A 25583-nucleotide genomic window follows, 5' to 3' on the forward strand; every position below is an offset into this window, starting at 1 on the left:
TTTTCACAAACTCTACCATGAGGAATTTGTAAACATCATAGCTGACATTCTGACCTGATAATGTGTTACAACTGCAGCACGATACAGTTGCAGTCAATTTAAACTACAACTGATCATTTTTACAGTAATCAGGCAATTTAACACACTCACTCCCTGTGAGGAGGGAGATTTTACATACAAAGGAGAGAGACTTAACATACACAGGAGTGTGACGGCTGAGACTGAACTTAACTCACTCCCGTGTGTGGAGAGACTTAACATACAGATAGTGTGACGGCTGAGACTGAACTTAAACACACTCACTCCCGTGTGTGGAGAGACTTTACATACAGAGGAGTGTGACGGCTGGGATGGAACCTGTTAACACACTCACTCCCGTGTGGAGAGAAACCTTACATACAGAGGAGTGTGACGGCTGGGACTGAACTTGTTAACACACTCACTCCTGTGTGGTGAGAGACTGTACATACAGAGGAGTGTGACGGCTGGGACTGAACCTGTTAAACCTTTATTAGTCATTAAGTAGCATTAAGTAGTTTGCTTCATAGATAAATTTGGGGTTGGTTTATCCTTGGCTTTGGGATTTAAAAGACACAGCATGTTTGGGCTACAGAATATTTATTTAGAAGCCAGGATCCCAGTCCAGTGACTGAGGCTGCTGATGAGTGATATAACAGATGATGGTGTCTCCTGACTTGAACTGTAGACTGTGGTCCTCCAGTCGCAACCCACACTCCAGGTCTGTCTTGATTGTGTCTACTTCATTCTTCAGATGCCTCATCGAGTCAAGCTTGCCTGTGCAGTAATATACGAATACACAATCACTTTAGTTTTAATAGAACACAATTGATTAGGTGTCTGTCGATCCAGTCTACTAATAGACCTGCAAAGTTTTATTTAATAACCACTAAACACTAATTTTAAATAATTTATAAATAAAAATACTTTTAAAAATGCCACGTTTTTAAACGCACAAAAAAGTATAAAATAATGTATAGATATGTTGAGAGAATAAATACTTGTAATATTTAAAACGAAAAAATGTGGGGCGCATGATAATTTACAATTAACTTCACCTATTGAACTATTATGATCTATTGCATGCGCCCACGTTTTTCGTTTTAAATCTTACAAGTATTTATTCTCTCAACATATCTATAAATTATTTTAGGCTATACTTTTTTGTGTGTTTAAAAACGTGGCATTTAAAAAATGATTTTTATTTATAAATTATTAAGCACAGAGCCACTGGGGTGGTGCCCAAAAGGATTTTTGAGATAAGAATATGACTAAATATTAATCGGGAATGTGAGCTATCATCATACCAAATTTCAGCCCAATCCGTCCAGTGGTTTATGCGTGATTGAGCCACACAAACACACACACAAACTCACAAACTTTCAGATTTATAATATTAGTAAGTTTTTATAATTTTTAGTCTTTTTAATGTGTAAATATGTTAAATCTATTTTATATGGCCTGTTAAAACATAACCAAAACCTTATTATCTGTAATCACTAATCAGATGTTTTATCTTTACTTTGAATGCTTGTTTTATATTTTAGTGAATTTTTTCCCATATAGGGAATAAGGTATTACCGTAGTACTCATGGTAAGACCTGGGCCCGGGACCAATTTAATTTTTCGTTTTGAGGTCCCTAGAGGCCAAAAACAACATTCTTTCAAATTCATATATATATATATATGTCCGTTAGCACGATAACTGTAGCAAAAATGATCAGAGTTTGATGAAATTTGGTACAAACGTGTAAATCTACGTTTATTCTAACGAGTTTGCGATCCAGCATAATCGGACCATGGGAACGGGGGTTTATGAGGGGTTTTTTGGGGTAAAAATGAGGTTTTCCCATTTTTGACCCTAAAACAAAAAATTTTGCAATTTCTTTCTAAACTGTTTTGTAGAGCGTAAAAAAAGAATCAATTTAGTATATTGAAGCGCTGTTGTATGCCTAGCAGTCACGGAGAAAATTCAAAAATATTGTAATTTAAAATTCCCATGTTATTCTTATGGAGAAAATGAAAATTTGTGTAGTTTACTTGTTTATGGATATATATTGATAAAATTTGGCAAATTTATTTATTTCATCCTATACTATTGACGTATGGTCAAAAAATTTTTTACCTTCCCCATAGCAGCAAACCTAAGCACTCGTTAAATTTAATGTTATTTAAATAGGGAATAAACATGTCTTATTTATAGAAATATTTTAGTAAAAATGTAATCTTACATGTTGAAATTCACTTAGTCTGCAGGTTTGCTGCGGCGGGGGTATTTATAATATCTCGGGAGCAGAACCTGTACCTCTTAACCTCTGCTCTTCTGTCAAATTTAAGTATTTACAGCTGACTTAAATTAATTGATATATATATAGCCTATATATACATTCTTTCGTAGCCCAAGGGAAATATGAAAATTAAATTATATAATATTGCATTGTCATTCATTTGTGAGCTATGTTTCAAGTTTCAAGTCTCTAGCTAATAGGGATTTTCGTTTAAAATTGATATCAACATTTTTTAAGAAAGTGAGCTAATAAAAACAAGCCCATGGGGTGTAGCCCAAGGGAAATATGAAAGTTAAATTATATAATATTACATTGTCATCCATTTGTGAGCTATGTTTCAAGTTTCAAGTCTCTAGCTCATCGGAAAGTTAGTATAAAATTGATTGCAAAATTTGTACCGGACAAGAAAGCGAGCTAATAAAAACGTTTTAAAATAGCACATTTGTTTCTCAGTTATTAAGTTTGGGGAAATCTGTTTGCTTTCAAAGGAAGTCATTCTTTAGTAATAAAAACCATAACAAAATATATATTCTCATTTAGCTAATACCCATTAGCTAAATGAGAATATATATTTTATGCCTTTATGGTTCAACCACAGAATCAAATGTGGATAGTATATCAAAACTGCAAAAATGGGCAATAAGGATAATAATGAAATTGGGGTATTACAATAATGAAAACGGTGCAAACAAAACATCAAAAGATAAATTTAAAAATAAGGTATTTTAACAGTTTATCGACAGTAGGCTACATCTTAAAATACATCTATTAAAGCAAAACAATATTTAGAAAATTCTAATTTTAAAAGTCGTTTGATCAATACCAAACATTTAAATTAGGGATGGACGGGTCCCGAAATTTCGGGAATTTTTCGGGAAAAAATATTCCCGATAATCGGGACGGGATTACATTTGATTCGGGAATTTTTGGGACGGGATTTGGTCCGATCGTCGGCGATTTTGCCGCTTCGCGAGTGCCGATGACGCCACTAATGCGAGCTATAGGTCCACGAACGCAGGAGACGAAGTCATTTCGACGATTGCGCCGTGACCGCGTAGTCATAACGACGATCGTGCCGTGACCGCGAGTCATACAGACAATCACGCCGTGACCGCGGAGTCATAACGACGATCGCGACGTGACCGCGATTATTGGACCGACGATCGCACCGTGACCGCGAGTCATACCAACAATCACGCCGTGACCGCGGAGTCATAACGACGATCGCGACGTGACCGCGATTATTGGACCGACGATCGCACCGTGACCGCGAGTCATAACGAAGATCGCGCTGTGACCGCTGAGTCATACCGACGATCACGCCGTTACTGCGAGTCATACCACAGATCACGGTGAGAATGACTCCGTGGTCACGGCGTGATCGTCGGTATGACTCGCGGTCACTACGTGGTCGTCGGTATGACTCGTGGTCACGGCGCGATTGTCGGTAGGACTCCGCGGTCACAGCGAGATCGTCGGTAGGACTCCGCGTTCGCGCCGTGATGCGAGTTATACTGGCGATCACCCTGTGACCGCGAGTCATACCTGCGATCACCCCGTGACCATGGAGTCATACCGACGATCACGAGGAGAACGCGGAGTCCTACCGACGATCGCGCCGTGACCGCGGAGTCATGCCGACGATCGTGCCGTGATCGCGAGTCATACCGACGATCATGCCGTGACCGCGAGTCATACCGACGATCACGCCGTGACCGCAGAGTCGTACTGACGATCGCGCTGTGACCGCGGAGTCATACCGACGATCATGCCGTGACCGCGAGTCATACCGACGATCACCCCGTGACCGCAGTCATTTTGACGATCGCACCATGACCGCGAGTCACAAGTTTCTATAGGTACCTGTAAATTGTTACCCATTTTTTGGTTTTTATAGATCAGTGCCACAAACGGTAAAAATTGATTTTGTATGTCTTTTTTGGAATCTGCAATACTCAAGACTTTCTTTTTATGCACAGAAAAAAATCCCGTCCTGTCCCGTCCCAAACTAAAAATTCAATCCCGTCCATCCCTAATTTAAATCATCATCATTCCAATACTATTCTCTTCAGCGTTCTGTTCCCGTTGCGAAGCGGGGGAATGATTTAGTATTATATATTTAAAATCAATCAAACAAGTTGTCAAACAACTTAATAAGCCTTACTACAATTGCTCGAATTCAAGCACCAAGTTTTCATCAACTTATGTTTTTAATTCGCAAGACTTTCCTAATAAAAAAAATTGTTATACTATGGAAACTTACCTTCAAACAAAATTTCTTCATTCCTTACAACACGAAATTTGGCATTCTTTTTTAGAACTCCTTTCACACATCGACAACCAGCTACAGGAATTTTCTTTTTTCCTTCAGTTATAAGAAACTGTTCAAGAACATTCGCTTCACCTGAGAACATTACCAACTACTAAGCTTATACATTTCAAGATAAAAAGACATTTTTTACAAATCCCTTCTAACCATCCCCATAAGTCATCAAAAAAAAATAGTTGTTACAGGGTGCATTAGGTAAAGCATGACATTTGCTTATCTACTATTATTGCAATCACCTCACACAGTCACTAAAGTTTTCATTCAAAATTAGAAGAGGAGAAATAGTAAATTTTGTATTATTATTTTTACGAAGAAAATTATTTTTTTAATTTGCACTTGGATATTTATCAAATTATAAACTATTTTTAAAGAAGCTTCATAAAAATCTGATTTCCTTCTATCCAATTAGCTGGGAATGTGTCAAGAGGGTCTGGTTCTCTAAATTCTGGAGGTGTCATTTCCTCTATATACCAATGTAGAAAGAAACCAATGATCATAACCACAGTCATCTTCCAAGTAATACAGTCGTCATCAATAGGCTCCTCTGTTATTAGAAGTTTATCATCATCCATTTTGACACGGAACAATTGTTCTTGGTGAAAAAACCTTTGGGTAACTGTTATCGCACTAAACTGATAAATAGATATACTTGAAATTTATCTTGGGTGCATATTATGATAGTAGTATCCATTCATCAACAAATCTCATTATGTAAATCTAAATTGTAATTACATTTGGTTATTGTTAAACTTGAAAAAACCTAATTATTACAGTTTTTAGAACTCCAATCAACCATAAATCTTGTTCAACATACCTAAACGTTCTTCAACTTCAACTGTCGGAAGTATCTTTTCCATTTCTTCTTTAAGGTCATCAAACAGTTTATAGATAATATTATGCTTTTTAACAGCCACTCCATTGGAAGCAGCTTTCTCTTCAGCATCTTTCAGAACTCCAACATTAAAAGAATATATAATGGCTAAAATAAAAAATACAACATTGTTAAAATTAAATAACAATTATGAACATTTCAATACCATTGTATGATGAATAACAAATAATAAATATAACTAAACATAACACATCAACACATAATTAGTTGAGGTGGTCTACTCCTGAAAATAACAAAACGGACAAAGATATATCTGATACAGTAAGTGCATGGATCCTAGCAACACTGATTCCTTATAGCCTAATCTTTCAACTTGCAGGATTTTTATCCCTGTTGTGGGGTATGGAGAGTGGAATGCATGGAAACGTCTGGTATGTAAAGATGGAATACAAACAATTGAACATAGTTAGTTATTTATTTACAATAATATTAGTCAGTACTTATTGTACTTATTGGCAAAAAACCTATATTTGGATGGAAAATCATAAATGCACTGTCAAATAATCTGAATGAAGAATGAAACAGATAACAAACCGAAACAAAAACTTCAGGACGGCTTGTGGAACGACCTGTTTATTATATACAAGATTTTATGACCAAATATAAAAAAATTAACCTCTTTAAAGCAAGGACTACTTGTATTTTAGTGATACCATTGTATTTCTTTAAGGAATCATAAATACAGCAGGCATCAGGTAACCATTATGTTTTGTATTGCAACACATTACCCAGATAGCAACAGTCCTTGATTCAAGGGCAACTTCGTTCTTGAATTTTCCTTAAAAATTCAAGATGATATTTTTGGCCTGATTCAGGACTGTTCCAAGGACAGTGAATCGTTTTGGTACTCCGGCTCCTGTTTATTGCCTGATTGTTCCTTGTAGATTCAACGGTTGTTTACCGATGCCACCGCAACGCAGCGGTAGCGCTCCCCTTAAACTACCCTCGCCTCAACTCCGCCATTTGCAATTTAGCAGTCTTCTAGTAATCGCTTGAACTCTCGTGCTCCTCAGATTTCTTTTTGTTTTAAGTTTATATAGTTATTCTCAGTTAAGTGCTTATTGGACTTCTTCTAAACTAAAGGTAAGTTCTTCAAATACAACTGTATTCATTACGGTATAAGAGTTCATTATTTCACTTGCTACAGGAACAAAGTTACCATCTAGGCTACTCCTGTCTCTAGGCTTTGATTTTGTCATGTAGGCTATGAATTTGATCCTAGGATTATTTTCAATCCAACTAGAAACCGTTCACATGTTACATTGATTGTTTTATAAATTGCTCACTTATAATCGTAATAATCACAGGCCTAGGGCCTAATTTAGGCGAAAGTAGCCATAGCTAACTTCTTTAACCTCAAATAAAGTTAATCAAGCGCCACAATTTTCAAAGGTGTAACTTAACTTTCGACTTTCATAACTAAACTAAACTTAGGCCTATACCTATTTCAATATCCCACATGCGAGACTGTGACCTAGCCTGTGTGTATATTAGACCCTACAACTTACAGTGTGTAATTTATGTTAAGGCTAGGCTTGGCTATATTAAGCTATGTTTGGATTCATAAATGTTTTAATTTCTACAAGGTAGCCTGAGTAAGGCTTTTAAATATTGGCCTAGGCCTAACATATGATAAATAAATCCCTATACATATTTGCATTTAAGTAGCCTAAGTTACTGTGGGTAAAAATTGTACTAGGGACCAGTAGTCTAGTCTTAAATGAATGTAAATTTAACACAGGGTTACTTGTTAAGCGTCGTATAGGCCTATGTAACTTACATGAAAGCCAAGTAAAAAATAGGTTAGGAAACTTAACCTTTAGCCTACTAGGCCTTACTTAAGTTATAGCCTATCTACTCTAGGGGGTTGAGGTAGGCTTCATGCAAAGTCTAGAAGTATCGATGACAATTAGGCTACAACAGCCGAAAAAAGTAATATCGGTAGGCTAATAACTTAGGTAGGGCCTATTGGCAATAGGAAGTCTGGATTCCGTTTCAAATAACTTATTGTCTGTCATACAATTCGTTATAGGCCCTGTCTCTAATAGATAACTTATGTGTCTTTTTAGTTTAGGCACACGGTATATGAGGACTTTCATTACATTCATCCGTGACCGCGGCGTCATACCGACGATCGCAGGCCTAGGACCTGCCACAGTTAAGCTTAAAGAATTCAAACAAATAAAATAATTTATCCTCTAGGTATAACATGTACAACAATGCATAAGTTATAATATTTTAAGACATTTTTATTATATGGGAAAAAAACATTAGCCTAAGACCATCTAATTGAAAAGCCCTCTTCTCTTTTAATATAGGTACCGACAGTAACCCTTGAGCTCACATGTAAACTAAATACATCTCCCTAAGAACTTACTCGGCTTTTAAATGTTTCAATTTTGATTGCCCTTTTAACTGTCAATGGGGTTAAGGGTACCCTATAGGCCTAACTTAGACCAATTGTTAATAATAATTTTTATTGTTGTCGAGCATTGCGATTCTTAAATTTTGTATTGACTTAGGTACCTTATTGAATGGTGCTAGGCTATGAAATTAACACAAGAAATAAAGATTAGACTTGTAAGGTGAACTTATTCCTTAAAGACTTGTGGAAAATAAATCTGTGCGACATTAATGTTTGGTTGAGTAAAAAATAAATGACTGTTCATCGTGCAAAATAAAGCTGGTTGTAAGTTACCGGTAACTTAACTTAGTTGTTTTCCAGTTCACTTTTCTAAGATAGGGCCTACCGTTGCAGCTATTGTTCCGCCTAACAGCTTGATGTATAGTTTTAAACATGTGTTCATTAATTTATTGTTTATGTTTACCAATTTTGTAAATAGAATGGATTGAGTAAAATAATGTATCTATTGAATTGAATATAATTATTATACAATACAGCTTGACCTCTTTTTGGCCATTATGTTGAGGGTGTGTCAGGCTGTAGACTAATTCCTGAGTCTTAACTCTCATTTTATTACATCCAAACCAAAGCTTGGCCTTATGAGACATATCCAATGCTTTTTATTGTGCTTATTTGGTGAGGGGCCTTGTTCAAAGATCGCTATATCATTGGTGAACAATAAAATGTCACCCATGAGTCCAAGGTCATTTATTATCTCCAAAAAAGGGTAAGACCGAACTGAACCTTGCAAATTAAACACCTTGTGCTTCAGTTTCCAGCCTTTAGTTGCACCATTAAGTTTGTTTTTTTTGTTTTTATGTATTATTGTTTTGTATACAATTTCAGCTGAGTTAATACGTTAACATATTTTAGACTACGAAGGTTGTTCAGTAAATAACAGTCGCTTCCATGTTTACCACGGTGCATCCCCAGTGTGTGAGTGTGTGGCCATAAGCTCAACTCCTGACCAGAATAAAAGAAGAGTCTTGCTGCTAGGTTCTAATGCATTTTATTCTAACAGCACTTTACTTTAATAATACCATTTTCGATAATGAGCCTAATTAAAACATTTCTTATAAATAAGTAAATAGAACATGAAGTAGTATGTTGAAATAGGCCTAGTCCATGTTCAAAACAAATTACATTTAATTAGTAACTTCTTTTGGTTCAACACACGTTTGTTATTATTTTATTCAGAAAATCAAAGCCTTTGCAATTTATTATTCAACTAAAACTTTTTCCTTTTGTAGGTACAGTTCTATTGATGTGGACATGGACCGTAAAAAACCTTTCTTTGATCTAACTCGATCGGGGAAATATAGGCGATTGTCAAAACTAAAAAATGCTGGTGGCCATTCATCAAAGGCTACTATCGAGCAAGATATGCCTATAGCTTTTAGTTACGATGACAGCACGAACAACACCACTCTAGGCTCGCCTATGAATTCAAATTTGAATTCCACTGATGATGAAATTTATAGGCCTGATGTAGATTGTAGCCATTCTGCAGAACTTTGGGATCATGAACCATCTCCATCAGAAAGTGAAGATGAGGAAGATATTTTTGAAAATGATTCCAATACCGGTAGTCAAAAACTTCACGAGGATTTAAAAAATTGGGCCTTTAAGTTTCATATAACAAATATTGCTTTATCTGCTCTTTTACTCATTCTTAGAGAAAATTGCTTGGTAAAAGATTCATCGATGCCGCTTGATGCTCGGACATTGCTTAGGACTCCTTCATCAATAAACACCATTGAAGTAGTTCCTGGTATTTACTACCACTTAGGATTCCAACAAGGTCTAAACAGAATATGGCATAAGGTTACTGAAACAGTTTCTAATATTCAGGTCTTGGTGGGAATCGATGGTCTGCCATTATTTCGAAGCAGTAGTGGGGAGTTATGGCCAATTCTTGTTTCAGTTTTAAATATACCTTCCATATCATCAGAAGTATTTCCTGTAGGAATATATTATGGGAAAAAGAAACCCTCCTGTTGTAAGGATTTCTTGAAGTCTTTCATAGATGAAATAAATTCTCTGATGGAAGAAGGAATTGTCATAAAAGGAAAGAAATTATGGGTGATTTTGAAAGGGTTTTGTTGTGATGCTCCAGCGAAAGCTTTCATTTTAGGGACTAAAGGCCACGCTGGTTATAGCTCGTGCACTAAATGTAAGCAAGAGGGTCACTATACAAATAATAGAGTTGTCTTCCCTGATATTCCTGATAGGGAATCTATGCAGTGCCGACTGCGTACATCTGAAGGATTCCGTAGACAAGAAGATCCAGATCATCACAACTATGAAAGCCCCTTGACTGCAATTACTAATCTTGATTTTATGTCCGCTTTCCCCTTAGACTACATGCATATGGTGTGCCTAGGAGTAATGCGCACCCTAATGTACATTTGGATTTTTAATCTTCCCCACAAACTGCCTCAACGATTAGTTGATGAAATATCAACTAATCTAATTCGCCTTCAGCGCTTCATTCCAAGTGAATTTTGCCGTAAGCCCCGCCGTTTGGACGACATCAAGAGATGGAAGGCAACGGAGTTCCGCCAGTTTTTGTTATACACAGGGCCAGTGGTGTTAAAAAATATTCTTCCCCCTCAGCAGTACACCAATTTTTTAGAGCTCCACGTTGCAATCAGAATCCTGACAAATCCCAAACATTGCTTAATCCATCGAATATATGCTCAAGATCTTTTGATCCATTTTTTATATACTTTTAAAAGTATCTATGGCCAGCAGTACATGACCCATAATTTTCATGGACTTCTACACATATCAGACAGTGTTAGTACATTCGGATCACTTGATAAAAGCAGTGCTTTTAAGTTTGAAAATTACCTTTACTCAATTAAAAAACTGATCAGAAAAGGTGATAAACCATTGCAACAACTAATTAAAAGATTATGTGAACAATCCGATTTCAGCCCACTAGCCTCAAAACAGAATTACCCCTTTTGCAGTTCTCCTGACTCTACCTCAAATCACTTTAAAAAGATTCAATTTCAAGATTTTGTTCTATCAAACACCACAACTTCCAACTCTTGCTGCAAACTGTTGGATGGAAGCATTGTTATTGTTAAGGATATCAAACAGTTAGAAAATTCGGCCCCACTGATTACAGTTAAGAAATTTATCGATTCTGAAGATTTTTTTGGAAACCCACTGTGCCAGAGCTCATCTATTGGCATACATGTTGTGTCGAATTTACTACAAGCAGAACATGAAGTATTATCAGATGAAGTAATTGAAAAAATGGTTTTATTGCCGTTGAATGATGAAAAGTATCTAGTTTTGCCTTTGCTTCACACAGAATGAGTCCAAGTGTTAAATGTAAATAGGCCACACTGTAAATAGTCAAAACAACTTCCAAAACCCTTTGAGTTATGAGAAGACCATATAATTTACTAATGGTAAGCTTAAAAATTAGTATCCTACTTTTAAAAATAAAGTGGGACATGTTTTCGTTAGATAATAAAAATGAAATCTACCAAATCAGGTAACACTAATTTGTGTTTTAAGACTTATTGAGGTATTCTATTGGGGGAATCAGGGGATTTTAATTTGTCTAACCTGGCAAATACTCCCCTAAGATTGACTGGATTTTAACAGTAAAACCTACTTTATTGTAGATTAATCAGGTAAACAACTATAGTTGATAAGCTATAAAAAATACCATGATTATTTCATTTTAAACTAAAAAAAATATGGCACACCTGTCAAGTGAATACAACAAATTTTAAAAATAATTTTCTTTAACTTAATTAAATCTGTGATTTAAAATTTAATCAACATTAATAATAAATATTAAATAGGCCTAAATTAAGTTTTGCTTTTAGATGGATTTTCAATATGCTGTTGTGCTGTTCACCGATGAAGAGGATTCACCAGGAGTTGTTTCAACTGACTGGTTGAGTTGCAATGAGAAAATTACATTTTACCCTAAAGTAGGGACTAACTTGGCCCGTGACAAACTTCTTAGGAAGAGGGCCTCGCCTGATGATGGTTGGAGGGAATGTCCCGTTAAAGTTCTCAGAAAATACAGTAAGTTTTACTTCAAGAGGTTTTAAAATTATTTTACATATACAGGCAGTCTGCCTCTAATTTAAGTTATATTTGAATTTATATTATTTAATGTAGTGTTTATCTTTTGGCGAGCATTCTGAAAAGAGGCCATACTGTATAGGCAGTGCACATTTTAGTGACACAATGAAAACGGTACACCTCAGATTATCTCTGCCTCACGATATGCGGATTCAGGATTATCTGGACCAGCTTAAAAATCACAAAAAATAAAATTACAATTGAAATGTCACTAAAAACCTTGTAGCACCTTAGGACCTCAGTTCAAACTCAACCGAAATATGTTACCTTATCCATTACAAATTTTGTTCTGATAAATTTGAACTTTAATACTTCTTATGAAATGGCGACCATATGAATGTAGGTATTTCAAGCCAAGTATGAATAGAGATGAGTGTAGGATGAGTGGCGGGATCTTTTAGTATTGTTATTGTAAGTCACTAAGGCCGATATGTTCCTTGGACACCGCTCTTCGTTAATAGGCCTTACAGCTATTGGCAACTAAGGAACCTACAGTTTATAGTGGAATTCAAACCACATTTTTGCCTTTTAATAACGAATTGGTCTAATTATCTAACTGAAACACTAAATAATTAGTTGTTATATTCGCTTGTATTTCATAGAAACTGTCTTTAAATATACGGGGTTTGTCCATTATTATTATTTTTTTTTACAAAACAGAACACCCATGATGCCACCTTGGGTTTATGGTCAATTAGCTAATCTTATATTATTTCTTTCAGAAACTTTGTTAGAAGCCCAGCAGGCCCTTGCTAGAGCGGAAGAAACGTCAAACTTATCTTCAGAGGATGAAGAGGAGGCGAAGAAGAATCGACGGATGAGGAAGAGGAAGCTATTGGAGTTTGAAGAGGAGGAAGAACTCATTGCAACTCCAATGAAAACCATGCTACAAACAACGAGTTCCAAGCCCCAAAACCACCTTTTTCCATCCCCAGCTAGTATAAATCATTTTTCCAGATCCCTTCACTTCAGTCCACCGCTTAAACCAGCCTTATCTCCTCAGCCTCAATACTCTCCTCGCACTCCGCTCACTATCCTAAATGAGATATCGCCCCAAACCCAAACTGTCTATTCCTCCATTCCCAGGAGCCCATCCCTACCATCGCCAGCTCGAGCTAGCAATCAGAACACATCACAATGTAAGTAATGGGAACATTTAGCTCTTATAATATTTGATTTCACATATTCAATACCCCTTGGTAGTTATCTTATCTTACAGTTTTTTATGTTAATCTTAACACTCGAGCAGGCGCTTAACCAGTAAAACAGGAGCGGGCGCATGCAGAGTTTTATTCCGCAACACCAAATAGCAAAGATTTTACCCATTTTACTTGTTATAACGCATTATTGTCTTTGTCACAGTTTTCTCAATTATTTGTGATGCTTACCAGCTTGGGTAATTGTTTGACCATAGTTTGGTGACAGATTTTATGTGAAGGGAAAGGTAAAAATGATTAGACTATGCTTAATTTTCCACAGATGACAAAACCATCATAGAGCAAATGCAGATGCAAATAACGGAAATGGTGGAGGGTCAGAGGATGATAAATGAAAAGCTGGACTCGATTTTAAGAAACTTCAGTAATATACAAGGAAATGAATCAGGCTTAGGTGACTCATTTTTAAAACCAGGAGTATTCGCTGAGCTCCCATTCCAACAGCTGGAAAAATTTGAAGAGTTTGAGGCAGCGTTGACTGATGAAAAGTTAGCAAAGCAGCTTGTAAGTAATTGTCACAAGTATGTTTAACTTAGGTGTAATTTGATAAACAAAAACATAAGTACTGGGAATAGTTTTCTGAAAGATCTATTTTTAAGATTGGTTTATTAATTGTTTGCAGTACCGTACTCAATATATGTCAATTAACATTATGATACAATTACCAATATAATCTTTACAGATGGTCAGGCGGAAACTATCCAAGATAGGCCATATGACCTATGAAACTTGTTTTTTTTTAGACCTACTATAAAAACCTGGAAACGTTTGTGACAGTATTCGCTGGGCAACCTGTATATCCGGCATGCCTGTATAAAACAAAATAGTCAGCTGGTAAAATTGTTATTCAGTCAATATTTTTGTTGAGGTTTACTAACATTGAGGTCTAAAAAAGGGGTGAACAGGTCACTTTTGTTAATTATTATGTTCTTTATGTATTTCATTTGTGTGTTGAATACATGATTTATATTCTCTATTTTTTGTTAATTTATGTGTACAAATATTGTGATTAACAGAGTTTTCAGGCAATCACGAAAGCTAAGGTCACACGAGCTTAAGATAATGGGAAGAGTGTTCCCCAGTGATGACAAACCACTATTAGCTCATTAATTATAATAATAATGAACTATTTCAGTGGAGTCCTGATAATCCGAAATGATAGATACAAGACCAATTTCAGATATTTCAAAAATATTTAATACTAAGCGAACTTAATATGTACAATGAGTGGTTTTATCAAGTTCCTGCTGTTAAGCTGCGATTGGCAAAGTTATTCTGTCATTTGTCTGAGAACATTAAGTACACAGAAACAAAATTAACAGCTGTTCACTTTTTGCAAAGTTGTACCAGTCGTAATCAATAAATCCTCACAGTGGATATTTTACGGCCCTACCTTAAAAATGTGAAACCTGCCTTTACCCGCAATTGGTAAAACCATCCTGTACTAAAATTTTTTTATTAACAGCAGGTTGCAGTTTTTTTCGGATTCAGCAGACTTTTGCATTTCTAAGTTTCGGATCATCGGGCTCCACTATATTAGTTTTGGTGTTCCTTGAAGCTGACAAGTTTATTTTTCAGGTAAGACTTTTGTCCTCTCTTGGAGGTAAAGACTTGAAAACTGCCGTCAATAGTATGATGAGAAGAACAATGGTCGATGACCTTGCAACAATTTTTTCTTATTCAGGAAAATCCACACCAGAAGTGAAGAAAGTTCCATTTTCGTACTTCACGATTTGCAAATGTGTTCAAGGTTAGTGTAATTGTTAGTTTAAATTCTCAAAATTTTGTCCATTTGGGATTTTAAATGTTTGTACTTTTTGCTACTAAAAAAACTCTCTTTAAACTCAGTTGGTGCCTGTCCTTCTCTTTCAATGAAATAATTATGTTATCATGAGAATCTTTGTATGGTTGTTGAAATAGTTATTTTACTTCATGATGTAATTTTAACAATTTAACGTAAAAATAGGTATAGATTAAATCTGGATAACACAAACATTTAACTTCAGCTACAGTTTCCTTATCGGTCCACATCTCACAACCCCTAATAACTTGGGGTTTATCTCAACTGAATAATTCAAGTTTAAGACACCTGTCATGATAGGGGTGTGGAATTTTTAGCCATTCAGGGGTTTCTATTCCAGAAAAACTAAATCTGTGCGACGACATACGGTGTTGGAAGCTGCAGACATAACAAGATAAATTTCAGACGCTTAAATCCCCCCCCCCCCCCCCCCCCCAATACCCCGGAATCCCAAATCATTTAGTAATACTTGGATGCCAAATGTTTTATTACATGTATTAGCGTACATTTAAATGTTGTAGCCTCTGATTGAGAACCTCTAAATTTTGCTGTTTGGTTGTTGTTATAGATTTAACTTATATTTATCTTAATGTTGCAGTGGCTGCAAGAAAGAATTTTTCTGAGGCTACGGAGGCTTCAATCAAGACGTTGATTAGCAATTGGCTACAGCAAGCCAAATTCAGGACGAGCAGGAGGTATAATATTTCTTATTATTATCTGATTGCGACTTTATTTGCATTCTAAGCTATGAATTGTAGGCCTATTGTTAACTAATATGTGTCAATGAATAAATAAGCGGAATAACCCAATTTAAAACTTTTAGATTAGGGTAAGGTAGTTTACCGTAAAGTGGGACTTAGCCGCTGAGTGTGTTGTGTAACATTACAGTGATGTGGTCAATAAATATTCCTAACTAATATGTGTCTTTCACAAGCAATGAAAGCCCCACAAAGCTTGAGTTTGTGTCGCACATGCTTAGTCGGAATAAACCAATTTAAAACTTTTAGGTTAGGGTAAGGTAGTTGACAGTAAAGTGGGACTTATTTATTGCCGCTGAGTGTGTTGTGTAACATTACAGTGATGTGGTCAATGAATATTCCTAACTAATATGTGTCTTTCACAAGCAATGAAAGCCCCACAAAGCTTGAGTTTGTGTCGCACATGCTTAGTCGGAATAAACCAATTTAAAACTTTTAGGTTAGGGTAAGGTAGTTGACAGTAAAGTGGGACTTATTTATTGCCGCTGAGTGTGTTGTGTAACATTACAGTGATGTGGTCAATGAATATTCCTAACTAATATGTGTCTTTCACAAGCAATGAAAGCCCCACAAAGCTTGAGTTTGTGTCGCACATGCTTAGTCGGAATAAACCAATTTAAAACTTTTAGGTTAGTGTAAGGTAGTTTACTGTAAAGTGGGACTTATTTATTGCCACTGAGTGTGTTGTGTAACATTACAGTGATGTGGTCAATGAATAGTGTTCCTAACTAAAGTCTCTCAATGCTCAAGTTAAGAACCTGTCATCTTTAACCAGCCTTATGGTCATAAGATTTAAAACTACCAAAAACCCTAACATTCACATTTTTTCACATTTTAAAAATTTTGATTTTCTCTAATGAGATTGAAATGTTTGTTTCAGGAAGAAAGAAGTAGCCCCAGCTCTGGGCCAGAACTTAGATTAGGTTGGCCGCTGTCATTATTTTCTAATAAACATTATATCTATCAAGAACAGTTCATTTTGTTTTAATTCTTACCAGCACACTTCTCTGTAATTTACTTAGTTCCAAAAGATGAAAGTAAAGTAAAAGTGTAAAAATGGTTATACAATTTTTGTTATGTTCTAATTATTTAACAGTTTTATGGATTAAATATATTTTTTATTATAGATAAAATTATATTTTATAACATGCTGAGTGCCAATTTTAAGATGCAAAGTCAAAAAATATATCATTGGGCAGAAAATACTTTTTATAAAATCAAAAAGAAATGATATATAGCCAGTAAAGTGAAATAATTTTCAGTGTAAAAATGAAATAAGTTATCAAACGGGGGTTGATAAAAAGAACTTCATTTACCTAATAAAATTACTTAAGAAAATATTCCTCTGAATTAATATTTTATATTCTGACTATTTTTATAACAACATTAGAGTATTATACTAGATTATGAACAAGTTATAAAAAGCAGTAAGTATTGAACTAACAATTCCATATGTTTCAAGCTTACTCAGTTACATCTCATGAAAATTAGGTGAAAAATGTAAACTAATTTTTAAGACATGTAACCAAGTAAATTTTGATTAATTTTGCCAATAAAATTCAAAATTTAAAAAAATCATCCTTGGTTCAGTCAATAATTGACCTTGATTTTGCCTTGAAACTTGAGATTCCCCTTGAAATCTGCTTTGTTTTTAGCTTAAAACAGGCAATAAAATTCAAAATAAAAAAAATCATCCTTGGTTCAGTCAATAATTGACCTTGATTTTGCCTTGAAACTTGAGATTTCCCTTGAAATCTGCTTGGTTTTGAGCTTGGAACAGGCAATAAAATTCAAGGCTGTTTCAACCCAAACCCGTGTTGACTTGGATGCTTGAATCAGGCCTGATTTCGCCTTGATGTCTTGAATATTATTCCTTAATTCAAGGTTGGTGTCTTGAAAATTGAGGGTCAATTCAGCCAACAAACAACCAAATTTTGCTATGTGGGTATGCTGAGTTACAGTCAGTGGAGCTCAATTTAATGTTTTAGGAAAGCCATAAACTAGAGGAAACTTAATATTTACTGTAAAAAAAAACCCATAACTTACATTGAAGAAGTGTATGTAGGCCAAATAGAACATACAGAAGAGACACTATATTTTCAAACCATGAAAAAGCTACTAACTTGTCTTAGACTCAAATAATACTCACTAATATACAGGAACTAGGAGATGTTTTTATCTTTTTATGCAACTAAAGTCGTTTAACTTTTCAAAGGAACAGTCTTCTGGTCTTTTTATTTTCTCATGGTCAGTTATTTTGAGGAAAATTAGTAGTCCAATAAAAAATATCAGGGGTAAAAATAGTCAAATTTAAAGTCGTTTTATGGGTTGTAAATAGAACATTTTAAATTGATTGGAAAACCTAATTTGACTAAGGGTTATCATTATAAATTTGTTAAATGTTTTACCCAGATGGATTAATGTCAAGAACAGAGAGTCAAGGAATTGAGGGCCGCTCATGCTCCTTACTCAGATTGCTCTATTATATTTAATTGACAGCCAGTATAAAAACAAAGTTACTCAGGCATGTGCTTGTTTGAGCCTAATACCTTCTTCCTCATAGAGCATAGCATATCCTACCATGATTTAGGGCTTGACTGTCGACTGTCAGCATCCATTTTTTACTTGACTAATTGTGTCTGTTTCTATTGGATTAACCACATGGGTATCAATATTTCCATTATTTACTAACCCTGGAAAAAATAGTGTGAATCTGCATGCAATAAATACTAACCTTGAAATGGTATGGCAAGCTCAACGTCAGAAATAGTTACACTTCCAATCCCATAATGAACCAATTCTAATTTACATAAAGTTCCATCGTATGTATCAAGTAGGTCTAGGATAGCTTCTACAGATCCATCAACATCACCTGCAAAGTTTTTATATAAATTAAAGCAATCTTTTATTAAAGGCCAAGTCACACCGCGCTCAGTCCCGCGGCGGGAGCGAATTTTGAAAAATCGCTCACCAACTATTGGGAGTATTTCATTTGGTCCAAAATCATTTGGTCAAACAGTTGTAAAACAGTTTGTTTGGTCCAAAATCGTTTGGTCCAACAGTTGTAAAACAGTTAGTTTGGTCCAAAAGTACAGGTAAAACCAGAAGTACAATTTTACATTGTGGAGTAAACTTATGAAATAGACTGTACGTTTCATGGTGGACCATTCGATCGGGTCGTTTTATCCAACACTCTAATACGAGTTCGTTTGGTCCAACAATATGAACTGTTGCGTCCCTCACATTGAAGGCGTTTAAATAATCGCCGTCACGACGTCAACCCAACCGCCTGCCTTCCGAGACCTATTTGTTGTTTTGTTTTATGTTCCTAAATAATTTATATGTTTGCATTTATATACACGTACACATACATATATTTATTTATATATAATGTGCTTGTGCCCTGTTTACTTTTTATCCCCAGTCAATCTTAAAACAACGTGTTTTAATTCCTTAATTCCTTTTTTATGTCACCATCTGGGTAAGTTACTTTGAGAGATCAATCAAATGGTTTTTGTTGCTGAGTAGCGCTAGTAAACATGCACAACACTTTTCTTTAGTTGAATAACATTCATTGGCTCTATTGTGTATTCTTTCACTAAGCTGATTGAATACATCAAAGTAAACTCTCTAAAAGTATGTAATAAATTGAAATTTAGGTTAATGACTTTCTATATCTTATCATGCAATCATAAAATTATTAAAAATTTAATCCAGTTACTGTAAACCACAATTAATTTGAAAAAATATGGACACGGCTCATATGGGCAACGTGCCCTTCTGCACTTGTATTATTCTGTATCGTATTACGTAATGGGAAATTTTCCAATGATTAAATACACATTTATAACAATAATCTCATGAACATATGATGATCTGTCTTGAATAATATGACAAAATATCGGCAAAAGTAGTCAAAAAGGCAGACACCAACCAGTACAATAGATATAACATAATGCAATAAGAAATCATTGAAAGAGTTACTGTAATATTAAGATTATACAATTATTCGTAATGGAACGTTATATTGCTAAACATGACATTATACAGAAGAACATCAATTAAAAAAAAAAGAAAATAAGATCCTTATATATAATTCTGTAAGACCAAATTTTTACCAGGAAATTGTGGACGTACAGAAAATATGAGTAGGCTAATTAATGTAATTTTCATGTTCTATTTTAACTTTTGATTAAGAATTATAGACAACGATGGAGGATCAATAGTAAACACTCCATTGTAAATAAATGCAACAATAAAAAATAAGGTGAATGATAAACATTTAAACACGTTGGTCCACTGAATTTCTATACACTCTGTATATTAGAAGGTTGCCAAATGTGATAAAATCTGTTAATTTATAAGATTTCCAACCGTATGATACACTATTGAACTTTAAGTCTGCTTATAGTGGTTTGAATACTACAAAACATGGTGTCTTTTAACGTTTAAAACATTGAAAGTCGGCATGTTTAAAGCAAAAATTGTATTAATATTAAGAATAAGAAATATTTATTTCCATTGATCTTTATAAAAGAAATAGGACACGTCATTGTTATACATAGTTACAAGGTATTCAGTGTTTACAGTACAAAATATCTTAATTCAAATAGCCACTTACATGAAAATAAAAGCTTTATTTCAACTTACTCTTCAAAATCTAATATTTATTTCACAACTTAAAAATCATCAATTTTGTAAAAGGGATTTTTAACAATCCAGTCATACAGTTTATTTTTAAAAATACTGTAAGAAACTAATTTTGCTTCTTCAGGCAGCTTATTAAAAACATTATACAATTTAATTTATGTGAATGTTTGGTTTTTGCCAATCTGTGCTGCAATATATCTAATTTATCCCTACCTCTTGTATAGTGATTGTGTACGTCTTTTCGGAAAGAGAATTGATCTAAGTTTGACTTTGTATATATTAGAATTTGGAATATATAAAGATTTACTATGGTTGGTATCCTGAAATTAATGAAAAGAGGTTTACAATGTGTATCCGAGCATTCTCCAGCAATGCTTCGAACCGCCTTTTTCTGGAGTAAAAGGATGTCATTAATATGTGGAGAGTGGCCCCACAAAATAAGACCATATAGTATGTGTGATTGCAAGAGTCCAAAATACGCCAATCTTAAATATTCTTGACTAACAAAATCCTTAAGTTTCCACAGCAAGCACCTCACTCTTGAAATTTTGTTACAAACAGATTTTATGTGTGATGACCAATTTAATTTTGAACCCAAATTAAATCCTAAAAGTTTAACTGATTCAAATTTTACCTCTGTTTTAAGACTGATATCTATATATATAAAAGGCAAAGCCCTCACTGACTCACTGACACACTCACTCACTCATCACTAATTCTCCCACTTCCCATTTACCTAGGAGGCTGAAATTCGGTACACCGATTCTTTGGGCATTAAATAGGAAAACTAAGTAGTTTTTATTCTGATCGGGCTTTCGGGCTCCGCCCCAGTGGCTCTGGAGTTTCCCATGTTAACCTTATGTTTTTTTTTTTACTAGTGTACATGTTGCTCGAAATCGAGCAATTGCAAATAAGTACAGGAGTTATTTATAAACAAATAACTTGTTTAAAAACTAAAACAGTCATAATTTCCGATGATTTTAAAAGAGACAACTAAAAGATTAATAACTAATGGGAATACTCACAATTTACATAACAGTCCTATTCCAGTTTAAAGGGTTAATTTTTAACAATCAAACTGTCCATAGACGGGAAAAGATAAGCTTACAATTTAAATCAACGTAAAAAGGCTGTCAGCTTTTATAAAGTACCGTACCTAAGTTTTTTAGCCAATTTGTAGACAATAAGGTGTAGGCTACTTTAAACTCTACATGACAGAGTTAGACAAACACTGGCAGAACTCTGAAATGGTGTTATATCATAGGCTTACTCATATGCCAAATCCTTAAAATAAAAATTCTATAATTAATAACTTATATCATTAAACACAAACCAACATCTTTTTTAACATTTGTAATACAACATATAGATAATTTACACATAGACTGTTTACAATTAACATATCCTCTTTTACTCACTATTAATTTTTGCAACGGGAACAATCTGTTTCATAATCATTGACATAGATTTATAATAAATAATCTATTATAAAGTTTAAAATTAAATAAACCTGCCACATAGATGTTTTATTTTTTTTTATCAGCTGGCTGAAATTTTTAAATAGGCATTTGACAGTTCTGGTTGTTTACATTTAAATGTCAAAGCAAATGTAAACATTGTGAATTTTCTCCTGCTTCCATGGTGACCAATTATTAATATTAAATTTCTGACAACAGCTGGAGTTTCAAAACAATTTTTGTTTCCCATGTTAATCTTATGGAGAAATACGAAACTTTAAAGGGCCCCAGGGCCTCACTCTCTAATTATTTTCCTAAAAAGAAAGTTTCCTGCACAACTTCACGATACGCTCTTTCCAATGACACCAAAAACATGGCAATCGGTTCAGTAGTTTCGGAGGAGTAATTGTCACAAAAATCCTGCTTGCGTATTAAATAAGTATAGATTAAAAGGAATTAATGAATCTTAACAGCTGTTTTAATTAAACAAGTTGGTTCTGTTCTATGATGTTCAATAGCGTTAAAGTTACAAGGATTACCAACAGGGTGCAGCACTATTATTTTTTTTTTATTTATGACAACAGCTAATTTGCAACCAAAAGGTGAGTGAGCGTAGCGAACGAGCTCCAACCTAAAGATGAGTGAGCGTAGCGGAACCAGTACGTGATTGAGCCATGCGAACGAGCTCATCTTGAAAATTAAGAAGTTAAACGGGGCAAAGCCCGCAGGTACAGCTAGTATATATATATAAGGCAAAGCCCTCACTGACTGACTGACTGACTCACTCACTCATCACTAATTCTCCCACTTCCCATTTACCTTGGAGGCTGAAATTTGGTACACTGATTCTTTAGGCATTAAATAGGAAAACTAAGTTGTTTTTATTCTGATCGGACTCCGCCCCAGTGGCTCTGGAGTTTCCCATGTTAACCTTATGAGTACTCATATTTAAATGGAATTAATGAACCTTAACAGCGGTTTCAATTAAACAAGTTGGTTCTGTTCTATGATGTGCAATAGCATTAAAGTTACAAGGATTACCAACATGGTGCAACACTATTATTTTTTTTTTATTTATGGCAACAGCTAATTTGCAACCAAAAGGTGAGTGAGCGTAGCGAACGAACTTCAACCTGGAGGCGAGTTAGCGTAGCGAACGAGCTAACTTGAAGGCAAGTGAGCGCAGCGAACGAGCTCCAACCTAAAGGTGAGTGAGCGTAGCGAACGAACTTCAAGCAGGACGTGATTGAGCCATGCGAACGAGCTCACTTATGAAGTAAAACGGGGCAAAGCTCGCGGGTACAGCTAGTTGTTATATATTGTGATTTGTCAGAATTACAAGATAGTCTGTTTGCAGAAAACCAATCATATGCTCTATGTTCAGCCTCTTGACTAATTAAGTGCAGGGTTGTTAAATTAGAATGGTTAGCGAGTAAAGTTGTATCATCCGCATATATAACAGATTGTGTATTTATATTTATAGGAAGATCATTAATGTAGACGTTAAAGAAAAATGGCCCTAGTACAGAGCCCTGAGGAACACCGGTTTCAACTTTTTCAGTTTTAGAACATTTATTTTTAATTGATACCAATTGAAGTCTATTACATAAATACGAAGAAATTAGAAGCATGGCATCATTAGTGATGCCATAAAAACGTAGTTTGTTAGTTAGGATATCAAAAGGAACCGTGTCAAAAGCTTGACTTAAATCACATAAAACTAATGACACAGATTCTTTCTTTTCTAAAGTTTCGAGAGAATGGTCAACTAAAGTGAGAATTGCTGAGGTTGTGGATTTACCTCGACGAAAGCCGAATTGGAAGTTTGACAATAGGTTATTTGTTTCAAAGTAATTATTTAATTGATTATACATTACTGCTTCAAATATTTTGGAAAAAATAGGAACAAGTGAAATAGGCCGATAATTTTGAACCATTTTTTTATCCCCTTTTTTGAATATTGGGATTACTTTCGATATTTTAAGGGGAGTCCAAGTCAAAATTTTTTAATTTTTTTCAATTTTTACTTTTTATGTTCTTTTTATAGCACAGAATTTCTTCTTAAAAATGGTATACTTACATTTTTGATTACTAACCTAGAAATGTATGAAAAAAAATATTTTCCATAACATTGCAGTGACGTTTTAAAGGTAAAACTAGTAGACCCTTGGAGGCTTTTCTTGCCGATTTCCGCAACTTTACTTTTTTAAACTTTAATGTCATTTTTTTCAGGACTGGTAATACATACAGCTGTGAAATTTTTACCATGTAGTCTTAGTGACTTATTCTAAACACAGACATAAGGAATTCATCATATCTTTAGTAAAAGCATGTAAAAAAAATTATAAATTTTATTTTTCAAACAAATTTTTGGTAAATCTATAAAAACCCATAAAATAGTTATTTTTAATTTTAAATGAAAAATCATGTGTCTGTGACTAGATAATTAGTTAATATAAAAGTATACCAAGTTTCACTATCCTACCTATTCTAACTCCTGAGAAAAGTGACATTTACTTAACATTACTAAAGATAGGACCTCGGACTCCCCTTAAGGGATGGAGAAAAATATCCCTCCCTCATACAGGTATTCAATATAAAAGCAAGAGGGTAGCTAATAAAACCTATAGTCTTTTTCAAAATATTATTAGAAATCCAATAATAATCCATTGGTTTAGAATTTGTTAATTTAGCAACAACTTTAATTATATCCGATGACGAGACCTCTGACCAAATGTTGTATTTGTTGAGTTGTTTCCTAAAAAATCTTCTGCTTTGTAAGGGCTTTGTGGTATTACTTTACTTAATTCTTTTATTGAATCTAAAAAATATGAATTCATTTCATCTGGGTCAAGTATGGCATCTTGACTATGAGTTGGTGAATGCTCATCTTTAATTACCACCCAGGCAGCACGACATGGGTTGGAAGCATTACTGATGAAGTGCTCAACCGTGTTCTTTTAGGCAAGAGTAATTTTATTTCTATAGAATCTTTTATGGTTCATATAAACATTATAAGCTGCCTGAGTTAGCTTAGAACCTGTAGATCTTAAGTTTTTATGGACAGTAAAGTACTTGAGCATATCATTCTTAATTATTCTAAGCTCAGGAGTATACCATTTTATAAGCTTATTAGTTTTATTATTTTTAGGTTGCCTGTCCGTTACTTTGACCAATGGGGAACAATTGTGCCATAAATTCACATATCTTTTAAAAAAACTATCAAACAAATGTTCAACACTAATTTTGTTATGTTTATAATCATCTATCATTTCCCACCTTTCCTCTCTTAAGTAAGAAATAAATAAGTTTAAATTTTGGTCATTTTGCTTCCTGATAAATACAATGGAGGCTTTGTAATCAAGGCTATTTTTACTTGTATTTGATGTAGTAACCATTTCAAATAAGAGTGTAGTGTGATCTGCAAAACAGTTTTCATCACACTTCACACTATATAGGTTTTCATTAAAGTTAACAATAACATTATCTATACAGGCATTACCAATAGTAGGCTGAAAATTTTTGATAAAAAGATTAAGAGATCTGAGTATATTGCTGAATTTTACAAGCTTTAAATCATTATCAGATGGCCTGGCCATTTCAATATTAAAATCCCCTGCCACTATTATTTTGGATCTATTTTTTAATATCTT

At 34.5% G+C, this 25583-nt stretch overlaps 1 protein-coding gene across 2 annotated transcripts in view; it reads right to left on the minus strand.

The window, feature by feature from the left end:
* Positions 1 to 601: 601 nt before the first annotated feature.
* Positions 602 to 25583, minus strand: part of LOC128982709 (translation initiation factor IF-2, mitochondrial) — a 264910-nt gene continuing 239928 nt past the window's right edge. For both annotated transcript variants that reach the window (XM_054401656.1, XM_054401650.1), the window contains 4 exons: positions 18558 to 18695; positions 5450 to 5614; positions 4570 to 4710; positions 602 to 795 (listed from right to left, as the gene is read on the minus strand). In XM_054401656.1, the coding sequence (XP_054257631.1) occupies positions 623 to 795; positions 4570 to 4710; positions 5450 to 5614; positions 18558 to 18695 (617 nt within the window). In that variant the 3' untranslated portion in view covers positions 602 to 622. The remainder of the gene's footprint in view (positions 796 to 4569; positions 4711 to 5449; positions 5615 to 18557; positions 18696 to 25583) is intronic.

The sequence above is a fragment of the Macrosteles quadrilineatus genome, unplaced genomic scaffold (genome assembly GCF_028750875.1).
Source record: "Macrosteles quadrilineatus isolate MER2022 unplaced genomic scaffold, UCM_ALF_1.0 Scaffold_1__1_contigs__length_201487025, whole genome shotgun sequence".
In the NCBI taxonomy this organism is placed as follows: Eukaryota; Metazoa; Arthropoda; class Insecta; order Hemiptera; family Cicadellidae; genus Macrosteles; species Macrosteles quadrilineatus.